General features: G+C 52.3%; 1 protein-coding gene across 2 annotated transcripts in view; it reads left to right on the forward strand.

Annotated features, from left to right (window-relative positions):
• The first annotated feature begins 5556 nt into the window (after positions 1-5556).
• Positions 5557-23196, forward strand: part of SPOCK2 (SPARC (osteonectin), cwcv and kazal like domains proteoglycan 2) — a 29657-nt gene continuing 12017 nt past the window's right edge. Inside the window, exons 1-5 of one of the 2 annotated variants that reach the window (XM_010373054.2) lie at positions 5587-5667; positions 6037-6508; positions 21735-21743; positions 22094-22139; positions 22384-22498. In XM_010373054.2, the coding sequence (XP_010371356.1) occupies positions 6320-6508; positions 21735-21743; positions 22094-22139; positions 22384-22498 (359 nt within the window). In that variant the 5' untranslated portion in view covers positions 5587-5667; positions 6037-6319. Of the gene's footprint in view, positions 5668-6036; positions 6509-21734; positions 21744-22093; positions 22140-22383; positions 22499-23196 lie in introns of both variants that reach the window. The other variant, XM_010373055.2, reaches the window with a different exon arrangement.

The raw sequence follows: 23196 nt of genomic DNA on the forward strand, positions 1-23196 counted from the left end.
AATTCCTTTTTTTCGTGTGCTGTGGTGGGCAGACATAAAATGTTCTTTCATGAGGTCTGTATTCCAATTTGGAGGACAGTGTAGCTCTAAGGAAATACAGTTTTCAGGGCTGTGGTGGAAGAGGGAGTAACAGTTTTGATGTAGAACTTTTATGAAAAAGCAAAATGGTAGAGAGCAACAACAGTAATAGGGTTAGAGTTAGGGTTAGAAAAGAATTTTTCTAGATTCAGGCCCCCTCTCACCAAATGATAATGGGGTAAATGTTGGAGGATTTGCTGCTGCTGTGCTTACAATCAAACCTTCCTTCATATTACTGTTTTGTAATTCATTCTACATTCATTGTACCTAACTGCTCCGGCCAGCTTTTGAGGCACTGACTTCACCCTCATTTCCTCTAAGAGGAAGAGGGGAAAAAATCTCTCACTTGCTACTTCACAGAATTTGTGTTGTTATACATGGAACTTTGTTATGGAGAGTAATTTTTACATGGAACTTTGTTATGGAGAGTAATTTTTATTTTAGACACATTATAAATGTTTCTTGTAATGATTATTTTTAAAGCGAGCTCTAGAGTTTCCAAAACTGGGCATTGAGTAGAATCCAGCATCATAGTAATTCAGATTTAGTTCCTGTTTTCCCTTGCACTGTGCTGGAACTCACTGTCCTGGAGCTCAAGGGAACCCAGTGGCACTGGAGGTGTATTGAGTTGAGTCAGTGGAACACCTGTCAACTTCCATCTTGATACCATAGGGAGGATGAATGTTCAAGCCTATGCTGCTAGAAGTGAGGAAAGTGGCTGCCATTATGGTTTTTATTAACATCTTTTTTTTCTTTTTTTTTTGGTAAAATGTCCTTTTAAATGAAAACAAGTTTACTTTATGAAAAATAACCAAGTTTATGCTTTGTGCTTTTGTCAGTGTGTGTTATACTTCAATCTAAATCGGAGGCTGAAACCAGAGGTTTGCTTGAGGCCAGGAATTCAAGACCAGCGTCGGCAAACTAGCGAGACCCCGTCTCTACAAAAAAAATAATAAATAAAAATAAATTTTAGCTTCCAGAGGTAACTACTCCCTATACATTTAGACATATATAAAATATGAGAAGTTAAGAAATTTGTTCACAAATAATAACTAATATTAGTGGAGTGCTCACATATGTTATTTTTTGTACATTAATTCAGTCTTTACAATAGCCCACTTAAGTAGGTAATATTGTCCCCATTTTACAAACTGAGGCTTAACAAGGTTAAGAAGTTTTCCTTAAAGTTGGGGGCAGTGGCTCACACCTGTAATCCCAGCACTTTGGGAGGCAAGAGGATTGCTTAAGCCCAGGAGTTCAAGACCAGGCTGGGCAACATGGTGAAACCCTGTCTCTACCAAAATAAAAGTACAAAAGAAAATTAGCCAGGCATAGTGGCATGTGACTGTAGTCCCAGCTACTTCAGAAGCTGAGGTGGGATCAGTTGAGCCCAGGAGGGCAAGGCTGTAGTGAGCTATGATCACATCACTGCACTCCAGCCTGGGTGACAGTAAGACCCTGTCTCAAAAACAAAAAAAAAAAAATTGCCTTAAGTCATATAGATTGTACCAGTAGCTCTCAAAGTGTGGACTTTGGACTTCTAGGAGTCCCCAGGAACCTTTTAGGGGATGTCTATGAGGAGGTCCAAACTGTCTTCGTAAGAATACTAAGGTGCTATGTGCCTTTTAAACTCATTCTCTCACGAGTGTTCAGTGGAGTTTTCCAGAGGCTCTGTGATATGGTGACATCACTCTGACGGTTAGTAGAATGTGTGCGTGTGTACTTTTGTTTTCTAGAATATTGTAAATTGATAGGTGTAGGGTATAAATGTATGTGTTTTCAGAGATTAACTCAGTTTGCTGCTAGTGCTTCTACTGTGCTCTTACTAGCTATTTTCATTTATACCTGCTGCTGAGTCATGACCACCCAAAATCTACATGTTGAAGCTCTAACTCCTAGTTACTCAGAATGTGACTGTTTATTTGGGGATTGGGCTTTTAGTGGGGTGATTAGGTTAAAATGAGGCTGTTAGGGTCAGCCCTAATCCAGTCTGTATGGTGTCTTTACAAAAAGAGGGAATTTGGACACACAGAGACACCAGACTAGTGTGTGCACAGAGGAAACGAGGACACAGCAAGAAGGCGGCCATCCTGCAGGCCAAGAAGAGAGGGCTCAGAGAAACCAGACCTACCAACAGTTTGATCTTGAACTCTGAGCCTCCAGAACTGTGAGAAAATAATTGTCTATTGTTGAAGCCACCCAGTCTGTGGTACTTTGTTACGGCAGCCCCAGCGACGGATACGCTTGCTGTAATGCGGAAGCTTATGTGAGACTCTTGTCTTCCTCTGAGCCAGACGCTAAAGAGATTTGTAAAACTGTAAAACAGTGCCACTGTCTTACTAATTTGGGGGAGGGGTAGAGACTGTTGTTTTTCATAAAATATTCTGTTAATATGAAATGGTTACATTTATTTTAAAGTAAAAAAATTTTAATTCTTTGATTTTCAAATACAGTAAATATCACTATATATATAAGTCACCTAAACAAAAGTTCTTTGGGGTCCTCAATAATTTCTCAGTGTTAAGCGCTCCTGATGCCAGAAAGTTTGAGAATGGCTACACTATACTGTACTTCCAAATGGGATCCTATTAGATATGATCTATATAATGAGCTTTTCTCACCCAGCAAAATAGTGGATCACACTGGTCTTTAATAGATACAGATCTACATCATTATTTTTAATATCTGGACCAGTAGTCTGTTATAGGTATGTTTTATCCTTTAATGGCTAATGGGCATTGAATTGGTTTCCAGGATGGGCTATTATGAGCAATTATCTTTGTGCATTTATCTTTTTGTGCTTGTGGGGTCATCTAGAAATGGAATTAAATGGGTTTTAAGATGTATTCAGGCCAGGCACGGTGGCTCACGCCGGTAATTCCAGCACTTTGGGAGGCTAAGGCGGATGGATCACATGAGATCAGGAGTTTGAGACCAGCCAGACCAACATGGAGAAACCCCATCTCTACTAAAATACAAAATGAGCCGGGTGTGGTGCTGCATGCCTGTAATCCCAGCTACACAGGAGGCTGAGGCAGGAGATTTGCTTTGGAACCTGGGAGGCAGAGGTTGCAGTGAGCCGAGATCGTGCCATTGCACTCCAGCCAGGGCAACAAGAGCGAAACTCCGTCTCAAAAAAAAAAAAAAAAAAAAAAAAAAAAAGATGTATTCCATTTGGGTTTCTTATTAGGAAACTAAGGTTTCTCTTCTCCGTTTTAGAATTGCTAAATATTAAGTGCAAACAGAAAAATGTGTAAAATATATGTACCACTTAGCACATATACCTAGCAGCTCCTCGTGTTTGGGGCCATTGTCTTGAAAAGGCTGACCTGCCAGTAATTCTTTCAAACATTAGGAAGACCAAGCTGGGTCTGGTGGCTCATGCCTGTAATCCCAGCACTTTGGGAGACCGAGGAGGGCGGATCACCTGAAGCCAGGAGTTCAAGACCAGCTTGGCCAACATGGTGAAACGCCGTTTCTACTAAAAACACAAAAATTAGCTGAGCATGGTGGCGGGCACCTGTAATCCCAGGTACTCAGGAGGCTGAGGCAGGAGAATCGCTTGAACTTGGGAGGTGGAGGTTGCGATGAACTGAGATCGCACCACTGCACTCCGGCCTGGGCGACAGAGCAAGACTCCGTCTAAAAAAAAAAGAAAGGAAAACCTTTTCTTTTTCTTTTCTGTTTTCTTTTGAGAAAGAGTCTCGCTCTGTTTCTCCAGCTGGAGTACAGTGACACGATCCTAGCCCAGTGCAGCCTTAGCTTCCAGGCTCAAAACAATCCTTTCGCCTTAGCCTCCGAGTATCTGGGACCACAGGCATGTGCAACCTGGCTCATTTTTTAAATTTTGAATAGAGATAGGGTCTTGCTATGTTGCCTACGCTGGTCTGGAACTCCTAGGCTCAAGCCATCCTCCTGCCTCTAGTCCTCCTAAAGTGCTGGGATTACAGGTATGAATCAGCACACGTGGCCCTTTTTTTCTTCCTTGTAAACTAAAACTATTGGCTGTTTCCTACAAGTTTTACATCAGTCATCTGGAAATTTGGGTTCTTCTTCCTAAATAGCATTACTATTGGCTTCACTAATGCGACTGGAATGTTGTTGATTAGCTTTCGACACAGGACTAGTATTGACCCAGCTTGAAGGTGCTACAGAAGGCGAGTCCCACTGGAGAAGCTACCTGGGACTGTGGGAGCCATTTTAACCCTCAGAGTCTGGAGACAGCTATTGTCATATTGATGGGCATCTTGACAGCACCTTTCCAAACTCTTCATTTAGCAACTTTGGTAACTCTGGAAGCCCCTAAGATAGCACAGGAATGGTAGAGCTGTGGTATCTGGTACCTATCTCCTAAGTGCCTTAGAGATATATAGTTAGCTTTGCTAAAACACACGCGCGCGCGCACACACACACACACACACACACACATACTAGGATTGTAGGATTGAGATGGTGGAAAAGATGGCAAATTTTCATAAATTTTCAGAACTATGGGACGCCGTAGCCTTTTCTTCCCAACCAGAGGGAAGACTAACTTTTTAAAAAATGCCTATTATGCCCAGACACTTAGTATGTAATTTTGCTTGCACTTTACAGCAATTTTAATGGTGGTATTACCATTAATTTTAGTTAGAAAATAGGTAATTGCTCAAGAATCTAGCCAGTAAGTGGGATTCTGTCCCCCAGTCTCCATGACAGCAAGCCGTGCTCTCCCACTGTACAGTGCGAGGACACACCCAGGAAGAATGCTTTATTACTGTGAGATGAAGACGTCAATGGCCAGGGCCTCACTGCAGCACCACCACTAAATCCAACAGCAAAGGAAACAAGAAAACACGGAAAGGGAGCTATTGTTTTCTGTTTTCCCAACGAGACTCCAGCCTGAGCCACTGAGGCATTCAGAGTTCCCAGACAGGCCAGATTCAGGTGACGAGGAACCTTGTAAGCTATGTTTTTTCCTACTGATTAAGATCATGTTTTTCATTGCCTTTTAAAATTTTATTTTTTAGATCACAGCAGCTAAGTCTTTTTAAAAACAGTCTAGGCCTTGGGTCACAAAAGTTCACTAACTATGTTTTGTCCCATTAGATGATGTTTCCTCTTTAATGTATTTGTAATGTAAACCTCTCCTCATTTCTGCTGTGATCTTGGGACTGTGGCCGGCCTCCAACCTTCCCCGCTGGTATGTCAACATTTAAATCTACAACCAATAAGGAGGGTCACAGTTTCAACAAAACACCTTAAACAAAACCAGCACCCAACCCCCCCGCCCACGTTCCAGCTTCCCCAGTGGCTTATTCAAACTAACTTGAAGTCAAAAAACCGTAAGCAAATATGCCTTTTCCAAATTTGCAGCCTCCAAGGCAGATGAAATGGTCAGACATTTGCCTTTTAGGGTTGTTCTAGGAAGAGCTAACAAAAAGGGTGACAGCCCCTAAACAGCTGCTTGGGGAGGAAGACATCTGCCTCTGTTTCACCAGCCACTCAGTGCTCAGGCCTTGCTTTGCGCAACGCGGTGCCGCTGGGGAGCAATGGTTCTGAGCAGGCAGTTGTTATACGGCTTTTGTTTTAACGAAGCCACCCATTACGGTAGAGCCATAACTCCAGGAAGCCAGCTGTCAGGGTTGTGGCGCAGGCCCCTGCGGGTGGGAGGCAAGGGGAGAAAAACGGTGTCTGGCCAAATTCCCTTTCCGACACCTGAGCCTGGCTGGCTTTGTAACCGGAGAGTTTTGCGCCCTTTCCCCCATCCCATCTTCCCCGGGGAGATCCTGGGGCCCTTCTTGCTCTCCATCCTTGGAGGGAGCTCAGGGACATTTCGGGATTCTGATTTCTTGGTCTGCAACTCCCTGTGTGCCAGGCTGGGCTGGGCCCCGCTGCGGCTGGCTGGCGTTTGGCGCTCTCATCCAGAGAGCGCTTCGCTTTGAAATCTACCCACTCCTTTTTTTTTTTTTAAACCAGGTATGATGATGTCAAACGTGATGCTGATGCTACAGTTACAGCCCCTGCTGGCGCAGCCTCTCTGATTCTCTCTCCCTCTCCGCGTCCAGTGCTGGGCTTTTTCAGAGAAGTGCATCTCCTAACCAGGTCACATTTCAGCCGCGACCCACTCTCCGCCAGTCACCGGACGCAGACTGCGGGAGGAGGGCTGAGGACAGCCGCGTGTTCTTCACCAGCAGCGGGGTGGGAGGAAGGACATTAAAATACTGCAGAAGTCAAGACCCCCAGTAGAACCCGGACCACGATGCGCGCCCCGGGCTGCGGGCGGCTGGTGCTGCCGCTGTTGCTCCTGACCGCGGCAGCCCTGGCCGAAGGTGACGCCAAGGGTCTCAAGGAGGGCGAGACCCCCGGCAATTTCATGGAGGACGAGCAATGGCTGTCGTCCATCTCGCAGTACAGCGGCAAGATCAAGCACTGGAACCGCTTCCGAGACGTGAGTCCGCAGGGCCGCCCGGGCAGAGGCCCGGGGTTGCGGGTTAGGGGAGTGAGCTCCAGGGTCTGCGGGAGTGGCCGCCGCACGTCGCAGCCCAAGGCTTCACCGCCCGGCCGGCTAATTACACGGAGAGTAAACAGTACGGGGGGTCACAGCCTGGCGCCCCTCCCCTGTCCCCGTGGCCCTGGCCGGCGGCTCTGGGACCCCCCAGCCCCGGGACCCTCAGCCCCACACCCGCCCGATGTTCCGGGGGCGCGCTCTCCGGGGTCGCCCCTGCGGGCCGGGAGCGGGAAGGGGTGCGGGGCCGGGGGAACCCGGGCTCTGGCTATGGCTGGACCCCGATCCGCTTCCCCGCTGCGTTGTGCGAGCCGCCCCCGGGCCTGTCCCAGCCACGGGGATGCTGCAGGCTGCACAAACGGGGCACTGCAGCACCGGCAGGTCTGGGTGGGGCCGGCAGTGAGGGTGGCATCGGCTCGCGCGGTGCCCTCTGTTCCCACCGTGGGCTTTGCGGGAGGGGGCAGCAGGGGACGGGAGTGTGGCCAGGGCTCTGGGTCTGGGGTCCCAGCAGCCTTCCTAGGCGAGATGGTGGAAGGCGTGTCTGTACGGGGGTGGGCTGGGGTTCCCGTGCAGAAGGGCGCGCGAGGACCCAGGAGGGTTTTCCTGGACCAGTCTTTCAGGGGGGAACCCAGCTGGGAGCGAGGGGAGCAGCTCGGAGCCGCAGGAAGGCTCTGGACCCGGTGGGCTTGAGAAGCCCGGGAGAGCCCAGCAGCTGGGTCTGGGGGCCCCCGGCGAGCGCCGCCCGAACCCTGGCGTAACCTTGGGCCGAACTCCGTGGGGTGGGGGCGGGGGGACGGCTGCGGCACTTTTGTTTACCGGCACCTGTGGATCAGAGGGGAAGTCGCAGGCGGCGGCCCGGCGGGGCCGGCTCCTTCCTCCGGGCCGGGCTGGGTTGTGGGCTGGGGAAGCAGGGGTGAGGCAGGGCGGGCGGAGGGTGTGGCTGGACCCCGAGATCGTTGTGGATGCTGTGGGGGATGGGCCCGGATGCGCCAGAGGCGACGCCGGCAGCTCCTGGCGACCTGGTGCTCACCATCGCCCTGACCCCAGAAAACTTCTAGGACCCCGGTGCTTACTCCTCCTTCCCCAGATTCCCTCGTCGGACCCACCCAGTACAACGCAGGCCACACCATGACCTCTCCGGTTTTCTCTTAAACTGCGTGCATCCACAAGTTCCTTGGAAATTTGTTTAAAGCACACTTGCTTCATTGGCTGTCCAGCCAAGTAATGGGAAGAGGCAGAGATTTGGATCTTTTTGTTACCGTCAGACAAGTGACTGTTTCTCCCCAAAGTCAAACTGGCAGGTTGTAATTCACAGAGGACAGCAGGAACCACGGGTAGCCAGGTCTCCAGGCTGAGTGGCCGGGCCCCCATGGGCTGCTGATCTCCGCCTTCGCCCCACTTGCGACCTGTCCAGCCGCAGGAGCCTGAAGCCCCGCGAGGCCTTCCCGAGGTACCTGCAGGCCTGGCGCAGATGAGCCGCAGTCTCCTGCCGCCTCCTGGGCAGCAGCCCGGCCACAGCAGCGAGGGGGTGGCAGCAGGCCGGCCCATCCGGAATCTATGTGTCACTGGCCTGGGCCTCCCTCCGACTCACTGGCTGTTTGATCTGCCAAAATGAGACCAGTGAAGGTCAGAGGGGAAAAGAAATGCTTAATCAGAATAGGAAAGGTTTAAAATAAAAGATTCCTCCTCCCCACCTCCCTTCTTCCACCTGCTTCTAATAGCCAGCTCAGTGGGTGAGAATAAATGACTTACTGCTTGACCCCATGGCACTGGGCTGCCCACCTGTCTCCCTGTATTGGTGCCAACCACTTCCCCCTTCCTCCCATGCTCATCAGAAGAAGGGCACTAGATTTGAAAGTCTTCAGGACTTGCACATACAAGATTTATGGGAAAGCTTTAGGCGTGTGTTGATTTTGGTAGCCTCAGGCTTTTGTAGGGCAGATGTCCTCTAAAACCCCATTGAAGGTAGTTCTGGCTGCAGGAGGACAGGGTCAGGGAGAGAAGTAGGACAAAGAAGGCTGGGCAGGAGGGCCTGGCCCTGGGGATCTGTTGACAGCCTCTGCAGAAAGGCAGGAAGGAGGCTGCTAGCTCAGAACCACTGCATTGCATAACTCTAGGGGTGTCACAATAGAAATGGCGCCCCCTGAAGTTGTGCAGTGCACAGACAGCATGCAGGGTCCCCACCAGCACTAGAAACGTATCCCTCTTCTGCCAGAAGAAGCCCTACTTCCTGCCTAAGGGCTGCAGGCACTCTAACTGGGCCCAGTAGCAATGGGCTTTATATTTCCATTAGGCCAGCTCTTTGGAAAATATGCTCCTTGGTTCCTCAAAGGAGAGATGGGAATTTCATTTGAACCCCTTAAGGGGTTGCAAGGTTGAACTGGGACTTTGTTCATAACCTCAAAATGGTACAGGGCCCCTCATTTGCCCTAGTAGGGTGGAGGCAAACAGGAGGAGTGGGATACTCTCAGGCAACAGGATTGGGAGGGAAATGCCTCATTAAATGATGTGGACAGAACTGAAGGGGGAAGTTGAAGGAATCATGTTGAAAGGATCAGGAGAATGAAGAGCAAGAAAACTTGAGGAGTTGCTCCACTTTGGAATTGGCCAGAGCTGGTTGAGAGGGAGCGCAGCTTAGCATCTTTCTCTGAGCACCAGGATTATAGGGAAGGCAGGATTTACCAGTTGAGTAATCCTCCCCTCCAGTGGGCTCAGGGCTTTCACAGCCTGCGCCTGGGTAGATCTCTTCTAATGCTGGGTGCCCGACTGCCAGGGAGGAGGGGATTCTGGCAGAGGAGCAGGGAGGTTGTGGACTCCACCTGGCTCCCTGGCCCACAGATCTAGCCATGCCCTGCCCTGGGCAGTCCTGGGCTTTTCCAAGTCCTGCTGCCCGATGCTCCTACCTCCCAATTCACTCCCTGCACAACTGGGTGGAATTTAATGCAGGTCTTTGGAACAAAGCATCTAGGGCCTAGAGGGATGGACACTTGGAGGAGACAGGTCCATTACACAGCATTCTTCAGGGCAGGCTCCACAGAGCTTGGCTATGAAGAACTGACTGTTCTCTTTCTTCTTGGTTCTTCTCTACTTTGTACTCCACTTCTACGAAGTTTTCATTATATTTATGAGTGTCTTGCACAGTGCTTGGCACCCAGGAGGCACACAGTTCATATAAGTTGAGTCTCTGGTGTAGTGAGCACTCATGTCTGCCAGTCCCTATGGAAAACACTTTAATTTGAGTGGTCTCTTGTGCCTGTCGAGGACCTGGGAGATAGTTATTGTTACTTTACAGACTACCATTTTATGGTTGTAGAAACTGAGGCACACAGAAGTAACTTACCCAAAGGTCAAATAGCTAGTAAGTAGCAGAGCTGAGATTTGAATCCAAGTCATCTCACTTAATTTTGCTTTTCAGGGAATTCTAGGGCTCACCCTTAGCAAAAGTGAGAAGGAAGGGTCTACCCTGAAGAACAAAGTCTACCCTGGCTCGTGTCCTCTGAGTCTTCAAGGATGCCCTGAGTAGGAGTGTCACCTCCTAGGAAGGTGGGCCAAAGCCCCCAGTGTCTCCAGCAGCCTTCCCATAGCCTGCTCCCCACCCAGGCCTAGCAACATTCCAGAGGCAGCTCTCCACCCAGGAGGCGCCGGGGTGCAGTGTGCTGGGACAGCTCTGGCCTGGGTGCATGTTTGGACTCTGCCACTTACTGGCCCCAGGATACCCGGCACATCACATAACCCCTCTGAGCTTCGGTTTCAGACTAGGAAACTAAAAGGGACGCATAAGCCTGAAGGCACCTTGTCAAGGGGCTGGAGGGCTTCCAGGGCAGGTACTGTGCTCCTCCCCCATGGAAAAACCACCAGACGGGCCCTCATTTCTGGGGCTGGCCCACACCATGCCTGTCCCTGTGAGAAAGACGTTACTGCACGTTCACTGTCACTCATTTACTGCAGATCTGAGCACTTCCTGTATGCCAGGGACTTCATCATGATCCTGGGGTCTGGTCCAGGGATATTGTTACCTGCTGGCTACGTATGAGTCTCATGTGTTTAGGAACACCAAAAAGGCAAGTAGCAAGTAGCCACAAAGGGGCTCCCTCCTGACCACCCCTCCCTGCTTCCTACCCCACACACCTAAACCAGCGTGAGTGTGGGGATGTGCTGCGCCAATGTCTGTGGGTAAGTGTGGGTGTGTGAGAAGAACCCAAAAGTGGGTCAGGATGGATTTCATAATTGGGGTTTGGGTCCTCTGCCAGATAAAGTGACTAAAAACAAAACAAAACATATAACAACAACAACAACAATTGGGGTTTGAGAATGGAAGGGTGGGCCTTTCCCTGACCTCCCCTCCACCCCGGCTTCTAACTGGAGTAGTGTCAGCAGAGTGATGGGCTCTTGAACACCCAGCGAGACTCCAAGCCTGGGAAGAGAGGGAGAGAAGAGCCCTCTTTGCCTGGAGAGGCTGTCCTATGCTACTCCAGTCTTGCAGCAGCCTGAGAGGATGGGAAGCCAGCACCCTCCCCTCCCCTTCTCGAAGAGGTCAGAAGGCTACCTGGAGCACAGAAGAGCTCTGTCCTACCCTGAGCCCCAAGGGCCAGAGACAGTGCTCTGCTCATCTTCCCAGTGAGGGGATAGAACTAGTTGTGACCTTAGGGCAGCCACTTCACCTTTCTGGGCCTTGATTTTCCTGGTGGTTTAGTGGGGAGGCGAAACCACATCATCTACAGAGGCTTTAGCATGCTGTGACTCCAGGAAGAGCCTGGCAATGGCCTGGCTACTCACAGGTATACCCTGCCTATCCTACCACACCACCGCCACAGGCTGGGCAGCAAGTCTTTGGGTTTAAGGAAGAGATTCTCTTTTTTCTCCAGAGAAAGTACCTGTGACCAGATTAGGGGAGGGTGTATATTAGCTGGAGACCAAGAAATCTGAGAAATGGGGCCTAATGGCATCTTGGGGCAAGCACCAGGCTGAGGACGCACGTATCATCTCTCTTAGTTAGCTAGTTAGCGTGGGCTGCTGTAACAAGATACCAGAGATGGGGTGGCTTAAACAACAGAGATTTATTTTATCCTCACACTTCTGGAGGCCAGGAAGTCTAAGATCAGGATGCTGGCAGACTTGGTGTTTGATGAGGGCCCTCTTCCTGGCTTACACTTTTCTCATTATAGCCTCACATGGCAGAGAGAGAGAGAGAGAGCATGAGCTCTATGTAGCCTCTTCCTTTTTTTTTTTTTTTTTTTTGAGACAGGGTCTCACTCTGTTACCCAGGTTGGAATGCAGTGATGCAGTCCTGGCTCACTGCAACCTCCACCTCCTGGACTCAAGCGATCCTCCCACCTCAGCCTCCCAAGTAGCTGGGATCACAGGCACACACCACCACACCTGGCTAATTTTTGTATTTTTTGTAGATAGGGGGTTTCACCATGTTGCCCAGGCTGGTCTTGAACTCCTGGACTCAAGGAATCCACCCCCTTCCGCCTCCCAAAGTGCTAGGATTACAGACATGAGCCACCGTGCCAGCCTCTAGCCTCTTAAACAGACCCCGATGAGGGCCCCACCCTGATGGCTTACCTAAATTGAATCCACCCCCCCAAGACCCCGCCTCCTAATCAACTCCCATTGGAGGTCAGGATTTCAGCATTTGGGTTTGAGGGGACACAAACATGCAGTCTACAATGCCATCTCTGTGCGTCTCCTTGCAGGAGCAATGTGGGTCTTCTTAGAGTTGTGGATGGGAAAAATGTATGCCCAGGCCTAGGCCTGGATACAGAATTTAGATACCACTGTGCCCGGCCTCAGTGTGCAGACCTGGCCTGGCTGTGGCTCTTGAAGTGTGCCAGCCTCTGACCGCCCAAGGGCTTGGCCAGCATCCAGTTGCAGGTGTGGCTCCTTCCTTGGGGTTCCTGCAGCATTTATTGGCCATAACTCATTTGGCACAGGTTTAGATGCCACCTCATAGCATCACTTAAACTGTGGGCTGTATCTTCAGAGTCCTCCTGCTGGTATTTGTAATGTATGTTTGTCACATTCCTCCCATCGTAATCCCCTGAGGACAGGGTCTGGGAACAGACTGCCTTGCATAGCTTACCACCCCATCCCCAGAGCATTGCATGGGGTGTTTGGCACACAGTAGGTGCTCAGTGTAAACGTGTGCACTGTGGCATGTTAGAGCCAGACAGGATCTCATCCAGCTCATTCTCTGCACCCCTCCCTCTCCTCTCCAAGTAGTAGTGCTGTGGGTTCAAATAAAGAGGGGCTAGGGTGCTGGTCTGACTGTGCTGGTGATTTGGGGAGATCTCTTCCTCTTCCTGAACCCCAAAACATTGGGACAAACACAGCAACACGCTCAGCTCCCTGAATTTCAGTGATTGATTTGTGGGAAAAGGGAGTGAATGATAAAATGAAGAACGACTGTCCCCAGGTGTCCCTGTCCTTCAGCCCTCTGTGCCTGTCCCTGGCTGCAGCCAGTCTCCTACTTTATCCTGTGGAGAGGGTGCTCTGAGCCTCTTCCCCACTCCCACACCTTATTATGCCCACAGAGTGTGCCAGTCACCTATCAGACATGTGGATGGTGGGGACAGGGCTCCCTTGGGTAGAGGACAGCTTCTGTAGGGCGGGGCATGCAGCCCCCTCCTGCTCTCTGCCCTGACACCTGCCAATCTGTCAAGGCTGCCCTCTACAGAAGGGTAAGCCAGACCCCGCTGGTGTCTTACCTCTGCCTGGATGCAAACAACTCGCTCCTTCCCTGACCCCTTATCCCCTGGCACAGGGCAGAGGACGCAAAGAGTCTGAAATCGTTCAGGCTCCTATTCTGCTAATCTCAAAGTTCTCAGTTTGGAAGAACTGGGGGAGCAGAACCCTGGAGGCTCAGAAGCACTGAGCCCCACATTTCACAGGTGAAGAAACAGGGCCAGCTGGGCACGGTGGCTCAAGCCTGTAATCCCAGCACTTTGGGAGGCCGAGACGGGTGGATCACGAGGTCAGGAGATCGAGACCATCCTGGCTAACACGGTGAAACCCCGTCTCTACTAAAAAATACAAAAAACTAGCCGGGCGAGGTGGCGGGTGCCTGTAGTCCCAGCTACTCGGGAGGCTGAGGCAGGAGAATGGTGTAAACCCGGGAGGTGGAGCTTGCAGTGAGCTGAGATCCGGCCACTGCACTCCAGCCTGGGCGACTGAGCGAGACTCCGTCTCAAAAAAAAAAAAAAAAAGAGAAACAGGGCCAGAGAAAGGGCAAAAAAAAAAAAAAAAAAAGAAACAGGGCCAGAGAAAGGGCAGGCACCTGTGACACCGCTCCTCTTGCGGCCCGGGGCTCTTCCCCTGCACCATGGCCTGTGGCTCAGCTCCAGTCCCGGGATCTCCCTCAGACCTCCCTGGGGCTTGAATTCTGACCCCCATCCCCATGTTCCAGAAGGGAAACCAGGGTCCTGAGGCAGCTCAGAACACAGCCCCGGGCCTCTCACTCCGCCCACTGTTCTCTGCCCTTTATGGACTATTGGGGCAGGGACCAAGGACTAGGGCAGCCACCAAAATGCCACTGGACCAGCAGGGAGGTCAGGCCCCGGGCATCAGGTGGGTGTTGGCACAGGCATACCTGAGCCCAGGCCCAGCCCGGCTCCTGGCACGCGGGGAGTGATGATAAGCACATTTTTGCCCTCCAAGGAAATTGCTCTGAGGGCAGAGGAGGTGGGAGGCTGGAGTCTTCTAGATGCCTGTCTCCTTCTGTTTATCCAGGCCTAACACAGCCTCTGCCGCTGCCTCCAAGAGAGAGGCAAGTATTTATGCCTGGCCCCTCTGTCTCCCACCCCCCTGCCCAGCCACCCCCACCCCCTCGCAGGGACGCTGCCTCCCCAAGTGCCCTCTCCCGGGCGTGTGATGGGGTGTTAATCCTCAGCAGAGGAGGATCCCGGGTGTCACCACTGGGCCCCGCCTCGCTCTTTTCTGGGTCCTTCTCTCTGTGCCCTGTGGCTATTTCCAGGGAGGGCAGGAGAAAGCCACAGAGGCCAGCTTCTTTCCAGTCCTGGGCCTTCTTCGGTGGACTGGCCTCCATCACAGGCTCCCTTGCCTGAGGAATGAGGCCAAAATAATGGCAGGTACAGGGCCTCTCAGATGCTGAGCCAGGCCTGGCCCACTTCCATTTTTAGAGATTCTTGGTCTATTAAAAAATGAAGAAATCCCTAACAAGGTTAGGGAAGTGGTGGTGTATTCAGTCCTATGATGATCGTCTTCTTTCCGTCCTCTTGCTGTGCTTCTGGCTGTGTGGCAAGTGGAGACAATGTCAGACACCCATATTGAGGCCCCTTGTGACACTGAGACCCTACAGAGCCTCTGCCCAGCCCTGCCCCTACGCTCGCCGGGTGTGTGCCAGAGAACCCGGGGTTCAGGCGTCCTGTCTCATGTCTTTTGAAAGTACAGAGCTTCAGTTCACAAAGTGCCCTTGCAGACATGATTGCTTGGGTTCTTCTGTAGCTCAGAGGGGAAGGCAAGGGGGTCATCCTTATTTTACAGCCAAGGAAGCCAGTCCAGCGAGGGAAGCAACTCACTTGCTGGCAGTCAGTGGCAAGACCAAGCAGAAGCCCAGGCCCCCGAATCCTTGGTGGTGAGGGGTGTAGGGGGTAAGGTCTCCCTGTCACACTGTGCTGCAAAGAAGCAGGTGGATCTTGACCCCGTAAGCCAGGGTCTGGAAGACTGCTCTTCTTTGCTGATGCGCTGCTGGGTCCCAAGCTTCCCACCAGATGGATAAGCTGGGAGAGATTGGGTTAATTCAAGCTGTGAAGTGAGCGGGTGATTTGGGTGCTAATTAAAATGACAGGAAGTAAACAGCACTTGGAAACACCCAGCATGTGCCCCCTAAGCCTGACTAGGCTTGCGCACTCACTGCTGTCTCCCCAGCTTGGCGCAGTGGGCACCGTCTCCATGGCAACTGAGCTGAGCTGCAGAGATCAAAGCTGGAGATGGGTTAGCTCCAAACCAGCCAAACCAGGGGTCGTGTGAAGGGGTTTCTGAAAAATGCCTGGAGAACGGGGGCCCCCAGGTGTCTTCCCCTTCCACCGCCAGACCCTCCCCTCCTAACTGCAAAACTCCCTGCCTAGGGCTTGAAGCTGAGTTGGTGTGGTAGGAGAAACCACCTGTGGGCTGGGATTGGGCCTCCTGGGACCCACCCCTGGCCTGGGACTTTTTTCATCAGCTAACATTCATGGAGTACTGGTTAGGGGCACAGATTCTGGAATCACATTTCTGGGTGCAGTACTCTTCTCCTTTGCAATTGCTGTGTGACCCTGCATAAGTCACTTAACCTCTCTGAGCCTCAATTTTATCATCTGAGACATGGAGATAATAGTAGTTAGTGTTTCTTAGAGTTGTTGTGAAGAGGAAACAAATCAATGAATGTAAAGTGTTTAGCATAATGCTTGCCACGTGGTAATTGCTGTAAAGATGTCAGCCGGTGTTAGGAGTGTGTGTTACTAGATGTTGGGCATAGAGAGAAGAAATTTACATGGTCTCTGCCCTCAAGGAGGGCATCCAAGGAACTGGCCATCTAACTAGGGCGGAGTGAGGCAGAGGCGACATTGCCTGGTGTCACTGGAGCAATGGTAGACTTCTGTGAGTCGCAGCTGGCCTGAAGGATAAGGAGTGGGGCTTGGGAAGATGATGGCTGAGCTGGGTTTTGGGAGATGAGTAGAAATTCTGGGGCTGATGTGAACTCGCATTCCAGATGGCGAAGGCTGTGCTGGCCATGCTGGAACCTTGCAGGAGGGACCTGGAGCCGGGGTAGCCAGGGAGAGATCAAGAGAAGATGGAATTTCTTCTGTAGGTGACAGGGAACCCGTGAAGGGCTTTTAAAATATAATACTTATTATATTTTTTATTATTTTTAGAATTTATTTTATTTTATTATTTATATTTATTATGATTATGATTATGATTTTTCCCTTTATTACAAAGTAATATATATTCATTGCAGAAATTTTGGGGAAAGTTGGGGAAAAGCAGAAAGATGTCAGAATTCTCTGTATTCCTACCCAGCAGAGGAAATGACTATTACCATTTTGGTATAAATCCTTTTCACCTACTCACCTTCTTTTTCCCCAAAATGAGATCAAACTGTATATTCAGTTTCAAGGAGGGAGAGACCGGGTCAGAATTGTGTTCTGGAAGGATCTGGGTGGCCACAGCCATGTGGAAGATGGTGGGAGGAGGGAGACCCTCAGGAGGTGCTGCAGTTGTTCGGATTGGGGTGGTCCAGGCCAGTGGGTGGAGGGCAGGGAGGGCAGGCAAGAGGGATTTGGGAGGGGAAGGGGCAGGACGGTCTTTGGGTTGGCGAGGGTGGCACTGTGAGCCTGCTGCAGGAACAGGCCTGGAATGGGAAGCAGGAGCCTGGGTTCTCCCGGGACCAGCCTGTTCCTCAGCGCACCTTGTATTGCTTTGTGTGAGGCACCCTCGGAGGGAGGAAGAATGGCTGCTCTTTTTCATCCCAGAGGCCCCGTATTTGGGGTGAAGAGACCCAAGAACATCAGCAAAGTATTAGACATAAGCACAGAGTGGGAGGGACCTGAGGCCTCATGGCTGGCCCAGTGGTCTCTAAGCTGCCTGCCTAGAGCCGGCGCAGAAGCCTGCCCAAGCTGGGTCTTGCCCATGGGATTCCAGAAGTCTCAGGTAGCACGTGGGTGCTGGAAGATTTAAAAAGCTCCTCGGGGAAGGGCATGGTGCCTCATGCCTGTAACCCCAGTGCTTTGGGGGGCTGAGGCAGGAGGATCACTTGAGCCCAGGAGTTGGAGATCAGCCTGGGCAGCATATCAAGACCCTATCTCTATGAAAAAAAACACACCAAATGTTAGACAGGCATGGTGGCACATGCCTGTGGTCCCAGGTACTTGCAAGGCAGGAGGATCACTTGAGCCTGGGAGTTTGAGGCTACAGTGAGCTATGATCGTGCCACTGCACTCCTGCCTGGGTGACAGAACAAGACCCTGTCTCAATAAATAAATAAAAATAAAGAGCTCCTCGGCTGATTCTAAGGCACAGTCACCACTGAGGTTCTCATGGCACAGTAAGGAAATGACTGGTTTGAGGACATGCCATGGGCCAGGCTGAAAGTGGACTCCTGGTCCAATGCCCCTTCTATGTCCTCTCTCTACCTCCTCCTCCTCACTGCAGACACTGGTCCTCTCTTAAGGAGAGATACTCTATAACTTGTGGGGTGGGAGTGGGGGATGGGGAACCCTGGCTCATTTCCTCTTTTGTCTTGCGATCTCTGGCCAGTTGCTCTTCCTCTCTGAACCTTCGTTTTCTCCTTTCTTCTGGTGTTGATCCTGTTGGCTCTGACTACTTCATAGGACTATGAAGATAAAAGGCAGACCCATCCAAATTCCTGGAAAAGCATCAGGCAGGCTGGGCACAGTGGTTCACACCTGTAATCTCAGCACTGTGGGAGGCTAAGGCAGGAGGATTGCCTGAGCCCAGGAGTTCAAGACCAGCCTGGGCAACATGGCAAGACCCCCATCTCTATTAAAAAAATGTTTTTTAATTAAAAGCTTTACTCATATAGATAGGTAGATAGATAAGCATATCTAAGCACCATGCAATACAAGCCATGGGCTCTTCCAAATCCCCATTTTCCGGGTGAGATTGGCAGCAGAGCCACCTGCCAGCACTCTCAGGTGTAGAACAGGGCCTCTGTTTCCTGAGAAGCCCCAGGTGCCCTGATGAGACCATTTCTCACAACTGCTAATGAGCCCACTGGGGTGCCAGAAATAGACAGCGCTGCACTGAAAGGCATTATTCGCACTTGCCAACAAACACCTTCTTTTCAGCTTAAAGGTGGCACCAGCCCACACCTGGCCTCAGGGGCCCCTCAGTGTGTCCCTGGGTTTTGCCCTCAGAGTGGCCACTCCCAAGTTGTCCACAGGACTTCCTCATCCTTCCTCCCCGCAAGACCCCCTAGGGGACTCTCCTCACACCGCCTATGGTCTCTGCTGTCCCCGTGGTGGCCTCTCCCTCTCCACTTTTTCGGGGTTCCTCATGTGGCATCTCTGTCCCCCATTTCCCCACCCACAGTCCGGGGCCTTTTCAGCTTTGATTTGTTAAGTGCTTCTTGGATCCCAGGCACCCCACAGGTGCCATCTGCTTTGATCTCTGAGTAGTCCTGTGAGGCACTGAGCCCCTTGAGGTCGGGTGCTTGCCCAAGGTGCGCTGGTCAGGGGAAGCCTGGGGATCTGCAGGACCCCAGGGCCCTGCTCTCCTCGTCCCTCTCTGGCTGGCTGTCTTTGTTCTCCTGGGAGGGAGGGTCCTGGAATCCAGATCCACCGGGGCCCCTCCATCCCTCCCGCCCAGCCTGGCCACAGCAGAGGCAAAAAGCCGAGGCTGGAACCTGGGGCAGTGCTTTGCACAGAAGGGGCTGCCTCCCTGCCAACTGAGTCAGGAGGGGAGTGGGGGATGGTGGAGCTGCTGGGGAAGTCCCTTTCTTAGAACTCCCACCCCATCCCCACTTTCCCCCAAATTTCTAATCAGAAATTCTTGGTCTTGATCTTTGAGAATCCACTGTGTACTGAGTCCCAAAGATTCCACTCACAGCCTGGCTGGAGGTTAAGGCAGCAGGGTTGGGCCAGAGGATGGAAGTATCAGGGGCCTCAGATGACGCCCAGAGGCTGGAGGTGCCTTCCGTACTCCCACTCTGGGCAGGTGGGTTGTGGGCACACAGATCTTGTTGGTTGAGGGCAGGTGTGGTTGAGGGCTCATACCTCCCTCCCAGAACCCAGCCATTTCCTGTCACCTGCACAGTCTTGTCCCCACCCCTGCCCCAGGGGATGATGGGTACAGATGGGAAGACCCCAGCTGATGGAGACCAGTTGCCACTTTTGCCCCAACCCTTGTCATCATGGCCTCAGCAGCTGCACCTCTCTTGGCTTCCCTCCATCTCCTGTGGGGTGGACCCCCAGCAGAGGACCCCTGCACCACGAGGAGCTCCTGAAGAAGGCTTCGTTGGTTTTAGCAAATGAGGGAAGTGGTGCCTGCAGCCTCCGCAGAAGCTTGCCCAGGGGCTCAGGAGCGCTCAGGTCAAGCCCCAGGGATGGGGTGGGTGTGAGGCCAGGTGTCCCGCAGGCTCCCAGGAAGCACCCCTGCAGCCTTCCTCTGTCTGCTCCTGGGCCCAGGGGCTGCGGGACTCTTGGCTGCTGGGACAGGTATGTGTGGGCCAGGTGTGGGCCGAGCAGAGGGGTGGGGAAGAGGCTCAGTGAGAGAGACAGAGGAGAGAGGGACACAGGAACACACGGGGACGCAGGTGAAAGCAAGAGAAAGAAGGAGAGAGAGGGAGAGAGCCGGCCTGGGCCCTCACGGGAGCAGTTTGTGGTCCTCCCACCCTCTCCCTCCTTCCTGTCTCCTGCTGCCTCCTTCTCGCACTGCGGAAGAGGCAGGAAGGCCAGCCTGAGGGAGAGCCTCGAGTGCGAAACTGGAGGCTGCTCACAGAGTGGGTTTTGTCGCCTCGTTTCTGGATAAAAACCATCTGGCACTGGGTGAACAGTGTCCTTGTTAGTGTCCTTGTTTTCCTACTGTAGCTACACACGTGTGTGCATATGTCCACCTGTGCATAAATGAAGATGTGCATACATACAAATGCGCCTGCACACACACGCTACATAGTACAGACCTGTGAGTGTGCATGGGTGCACCTGGGTCTGCATAAATGCACACACGCACAGAAGCATGCACTCGGATCTCGGATCTATGCCTGTGCACACCGCGTCTTTCTCGGTGGTGATGCCAGCTGCTTGCTCGGGTCTGGCCCCTTCTGGCCTTTGTCCAGGAGGCCTCACCCTGCCTACTCTGATGCTTGCCAGCTTCCAGGGGAGGCTTCAGAAGCCTGAAGGCCTTGGGATTTCAAAGCCCTTTAGGAACTGTTCTGTGTGCCCACTGCTGCATGCGTGTGGGTGCCCTTTGGTGCCATGGCCCCATGTGCTTTCCCCCAGACCTGACAGCTCTGCTCACCCCTGCACATCTCCGTTCCTTTGGGCTAGGGCAGGACTCAGGATGAAGGGGGCAGCTGCGCGTGACTTCTCATGCCCTTCTCCCCCCCAGCTCCTAGAGCCCCTCCTGGAGCCCCATGCAGAGGAAGTGGGCAGCTGGTCCTTGTAACTGCCCGCCTCCAGGCCTGGGAAGCCCCCTCCTTGCCTGCCTGGCAGAGCTTCCACCAGGAGTGCCCTGGGATGGTTTGGTTTTTTTTAGCAACTGTCTCTGCCCTGTAGGGGAAAGGGAGGAAGCCAGATAAGTTGAGTGTTCTTACCAGGGAGCTGGGTTGGGTGGGAGGTGCTCTGCCTCTGGCCACTCTGTGGTCCATGGCCCAAGAGGTCCCTGCAGCCAGAGCAGGGTGAGAAGGTCTCCCTTGTGTCTTAGGCCTCAGAGAGTATGTTGTAGCAAGAAGAGTGGCCTGTGCTGGGTGTCGGGAGACCGGGGTTCTGTGACAGGAGGACCTGGGTCAGGTCATCTCCTGTCTCTGGGCTTTCTCCTGCACAAAGAGGGGGCTGGACCAGGTGACCTCATAGGACCCTTTCTGGGTCCTCTGCCTCCGAGGATTTGAAGCTGAACTGTGATAACTGGGGAAACCTCATCACAGGCATGGCCTCCCCACTCACTCCATGTACCAGCTGAGCTCTGTAGAGAAGTGAGACCTTGAGCAAAAAGCATCCCTTTGCAGCCTGGATGAGAGGGCCTTCCTCCCGCCTCACTCACATGGTGGGCAGAGGTCAGGAGAGGGGACTGACAAGGAAGGGCCCTTGGCAGGAGACAGACAGTGCACCGTTTCTCAGGCAGTTTCTGGGACACCCAGGGCACAGGCATGAGAAGCTCTGTTCTCATGCAGTGTGGGCCCCTGGGACATCTGTCTTGGTGGTGGGGCTGGGAATGGAGTGGGGGTTGCCCCACCCTCTCAAAGAAAAAGCCTCTTCTCCTAAGGCCAGTCTTAAGCTCTGTGGTGAAGACATAAGAATACTGGCCTCCTATTGGGGTTCCTGGGGGTCAGAGGAACACAGCCATCAAAGGTCATTGCTCAGCACCCATGGCCACATGACAAGGGGGGGACTCCAGAAACACCAGAGGGCCTCACACTGATATCCCCATCTTTCTCCCCTTCTCCTCCTGCTCCGTTTTCCGTGGCCTGTGGCTGTTCCCTGATCTCCAGGAAGTGGAGGTGAGTACTGCCGAGGGGCCCAGTCTGTGTGGTCTCTGCAGAGCACACCCCCTCCCCTCCTGTCCCTCCACACCTTCACTCTGACTTGCCTTCCCTGCCAGCCTCCAGTGTGGTGTGGGGGCAATAAGGAGCTCACGGGAGAGGCTGGAAAGGATTCTAGACATGGGTTTACAGAGATGGAGGTGTGGGGAAGGCAGCTGGTAGGGCCTGGGTGGACAGGAGTCAGCCACCAGGATGACGGCCATTGGCACATGGCATCGCTGGCCCGGCCTCTCCTTGGCCCCGCAGTTGAACCTCTGGGATATGGATCTTAGCCCTTCCCTTCTCCCTTGTCCCTCTCTGTCCTCTAGGACGACTACATCAAGAGCTGGGAGGACAATCAGCAAGGAGATGAAGGTAACATGACTCTCCCGGCGGGGGAAGGTGACTGACAAGTGTGAAGACTTGAGACCAGAGGGCAAGCCCTGACCCCGCTTGGAGGCTCCTTGAGCAGCCAGGCCCCGGTGGGGGTGGGACTCCTGAGCTCAGGAGCTCTGGTTATCAAGGGCTGCTGGAGGGAGAGGCCTCCCAGCTCAGAAGCGGGGCTGGAGGTTCTTGGGTTCTCCCAGGTGACCTGTGTCCTGACTCTGTGCCCCTGTAGCCCTGGACACCACCAAGGACCCCTGCCAGAAGGTGAAGTGCAGCCGCCACAAAGTATGCATCGCCCAGGGCTACCAGCGGGCCATGTGCATCAGTCGCAAGAAGCTGGAGCACAGGTGAGGGGTTTGGGGAGGTGGGAGCCCTGGAGGGGGTGTGTTCAAAGAGCAAGGACTCAACTGACCCTCTCCTTATGAATTAGCCATCTACTGCTGTGAAATAAATTATAAAACTTAGTGCTTAAAACAGCAAATATGTATTATCTCACATCATTTCTGAGGGTTGGAATCCAGAAGTTGTTCTCTTAGATGGTTCTGGCTCGGGGTCTGGCTCGGGGTCTGTCTTGAAGTTATCATCAAGGTGCTGGCTGGGGCTGTTTCATCTGAAAGCTTGTCAGGGGCTAGAGGATCCACTTCCAAGCTCGCTCTTATGCTCTTGGTGGGAGACCTCAGTTCCTGGTCATGTGGACCCCTCCATAGGGATGCTTGAGTGTCCTTACAACATGGCGGCTGCCTTCACCTAAAGTAAGTCATTCAAGAGATTAGTGAGGAGAAAGTCACACCATATAGGAACAATTACCAAACACTGTGGGATCCAGGGAAAGTCACATCTCCTTTTTGGGCCTTGATGTAGTATCTCTAAGACAAATAGGTTAGACTAGATAATTTGAGGTTCCTTTCAGCTTTGACATGCAGTGACTTCATGAAATATTTAAGGTGGTAGCTTGTGAGAGGTTGTAGCTTGCAGAGGAGAAAGGAGTGAGGGACATTTAAGGAAGCCTTAGCTCCAGCTGGGTGTGGTGGCTCACACCTGTAAT

This window comes from Rhinopithecus roxellana, chromosome 11, assembly GCF_007565055.1.
Source record: "Rhinopithecus roxellana isolate Shanxi Qingling chromosome 11, ASM756505v1, whole genome shotgun sequence".
NCBI classification, from domain to species: Eukaryota; Metazoa; Chordata; class Mammalia; order Primates; family Cercopithecidae; genus Rhinopithecus; species Rhinopithecus roxellana.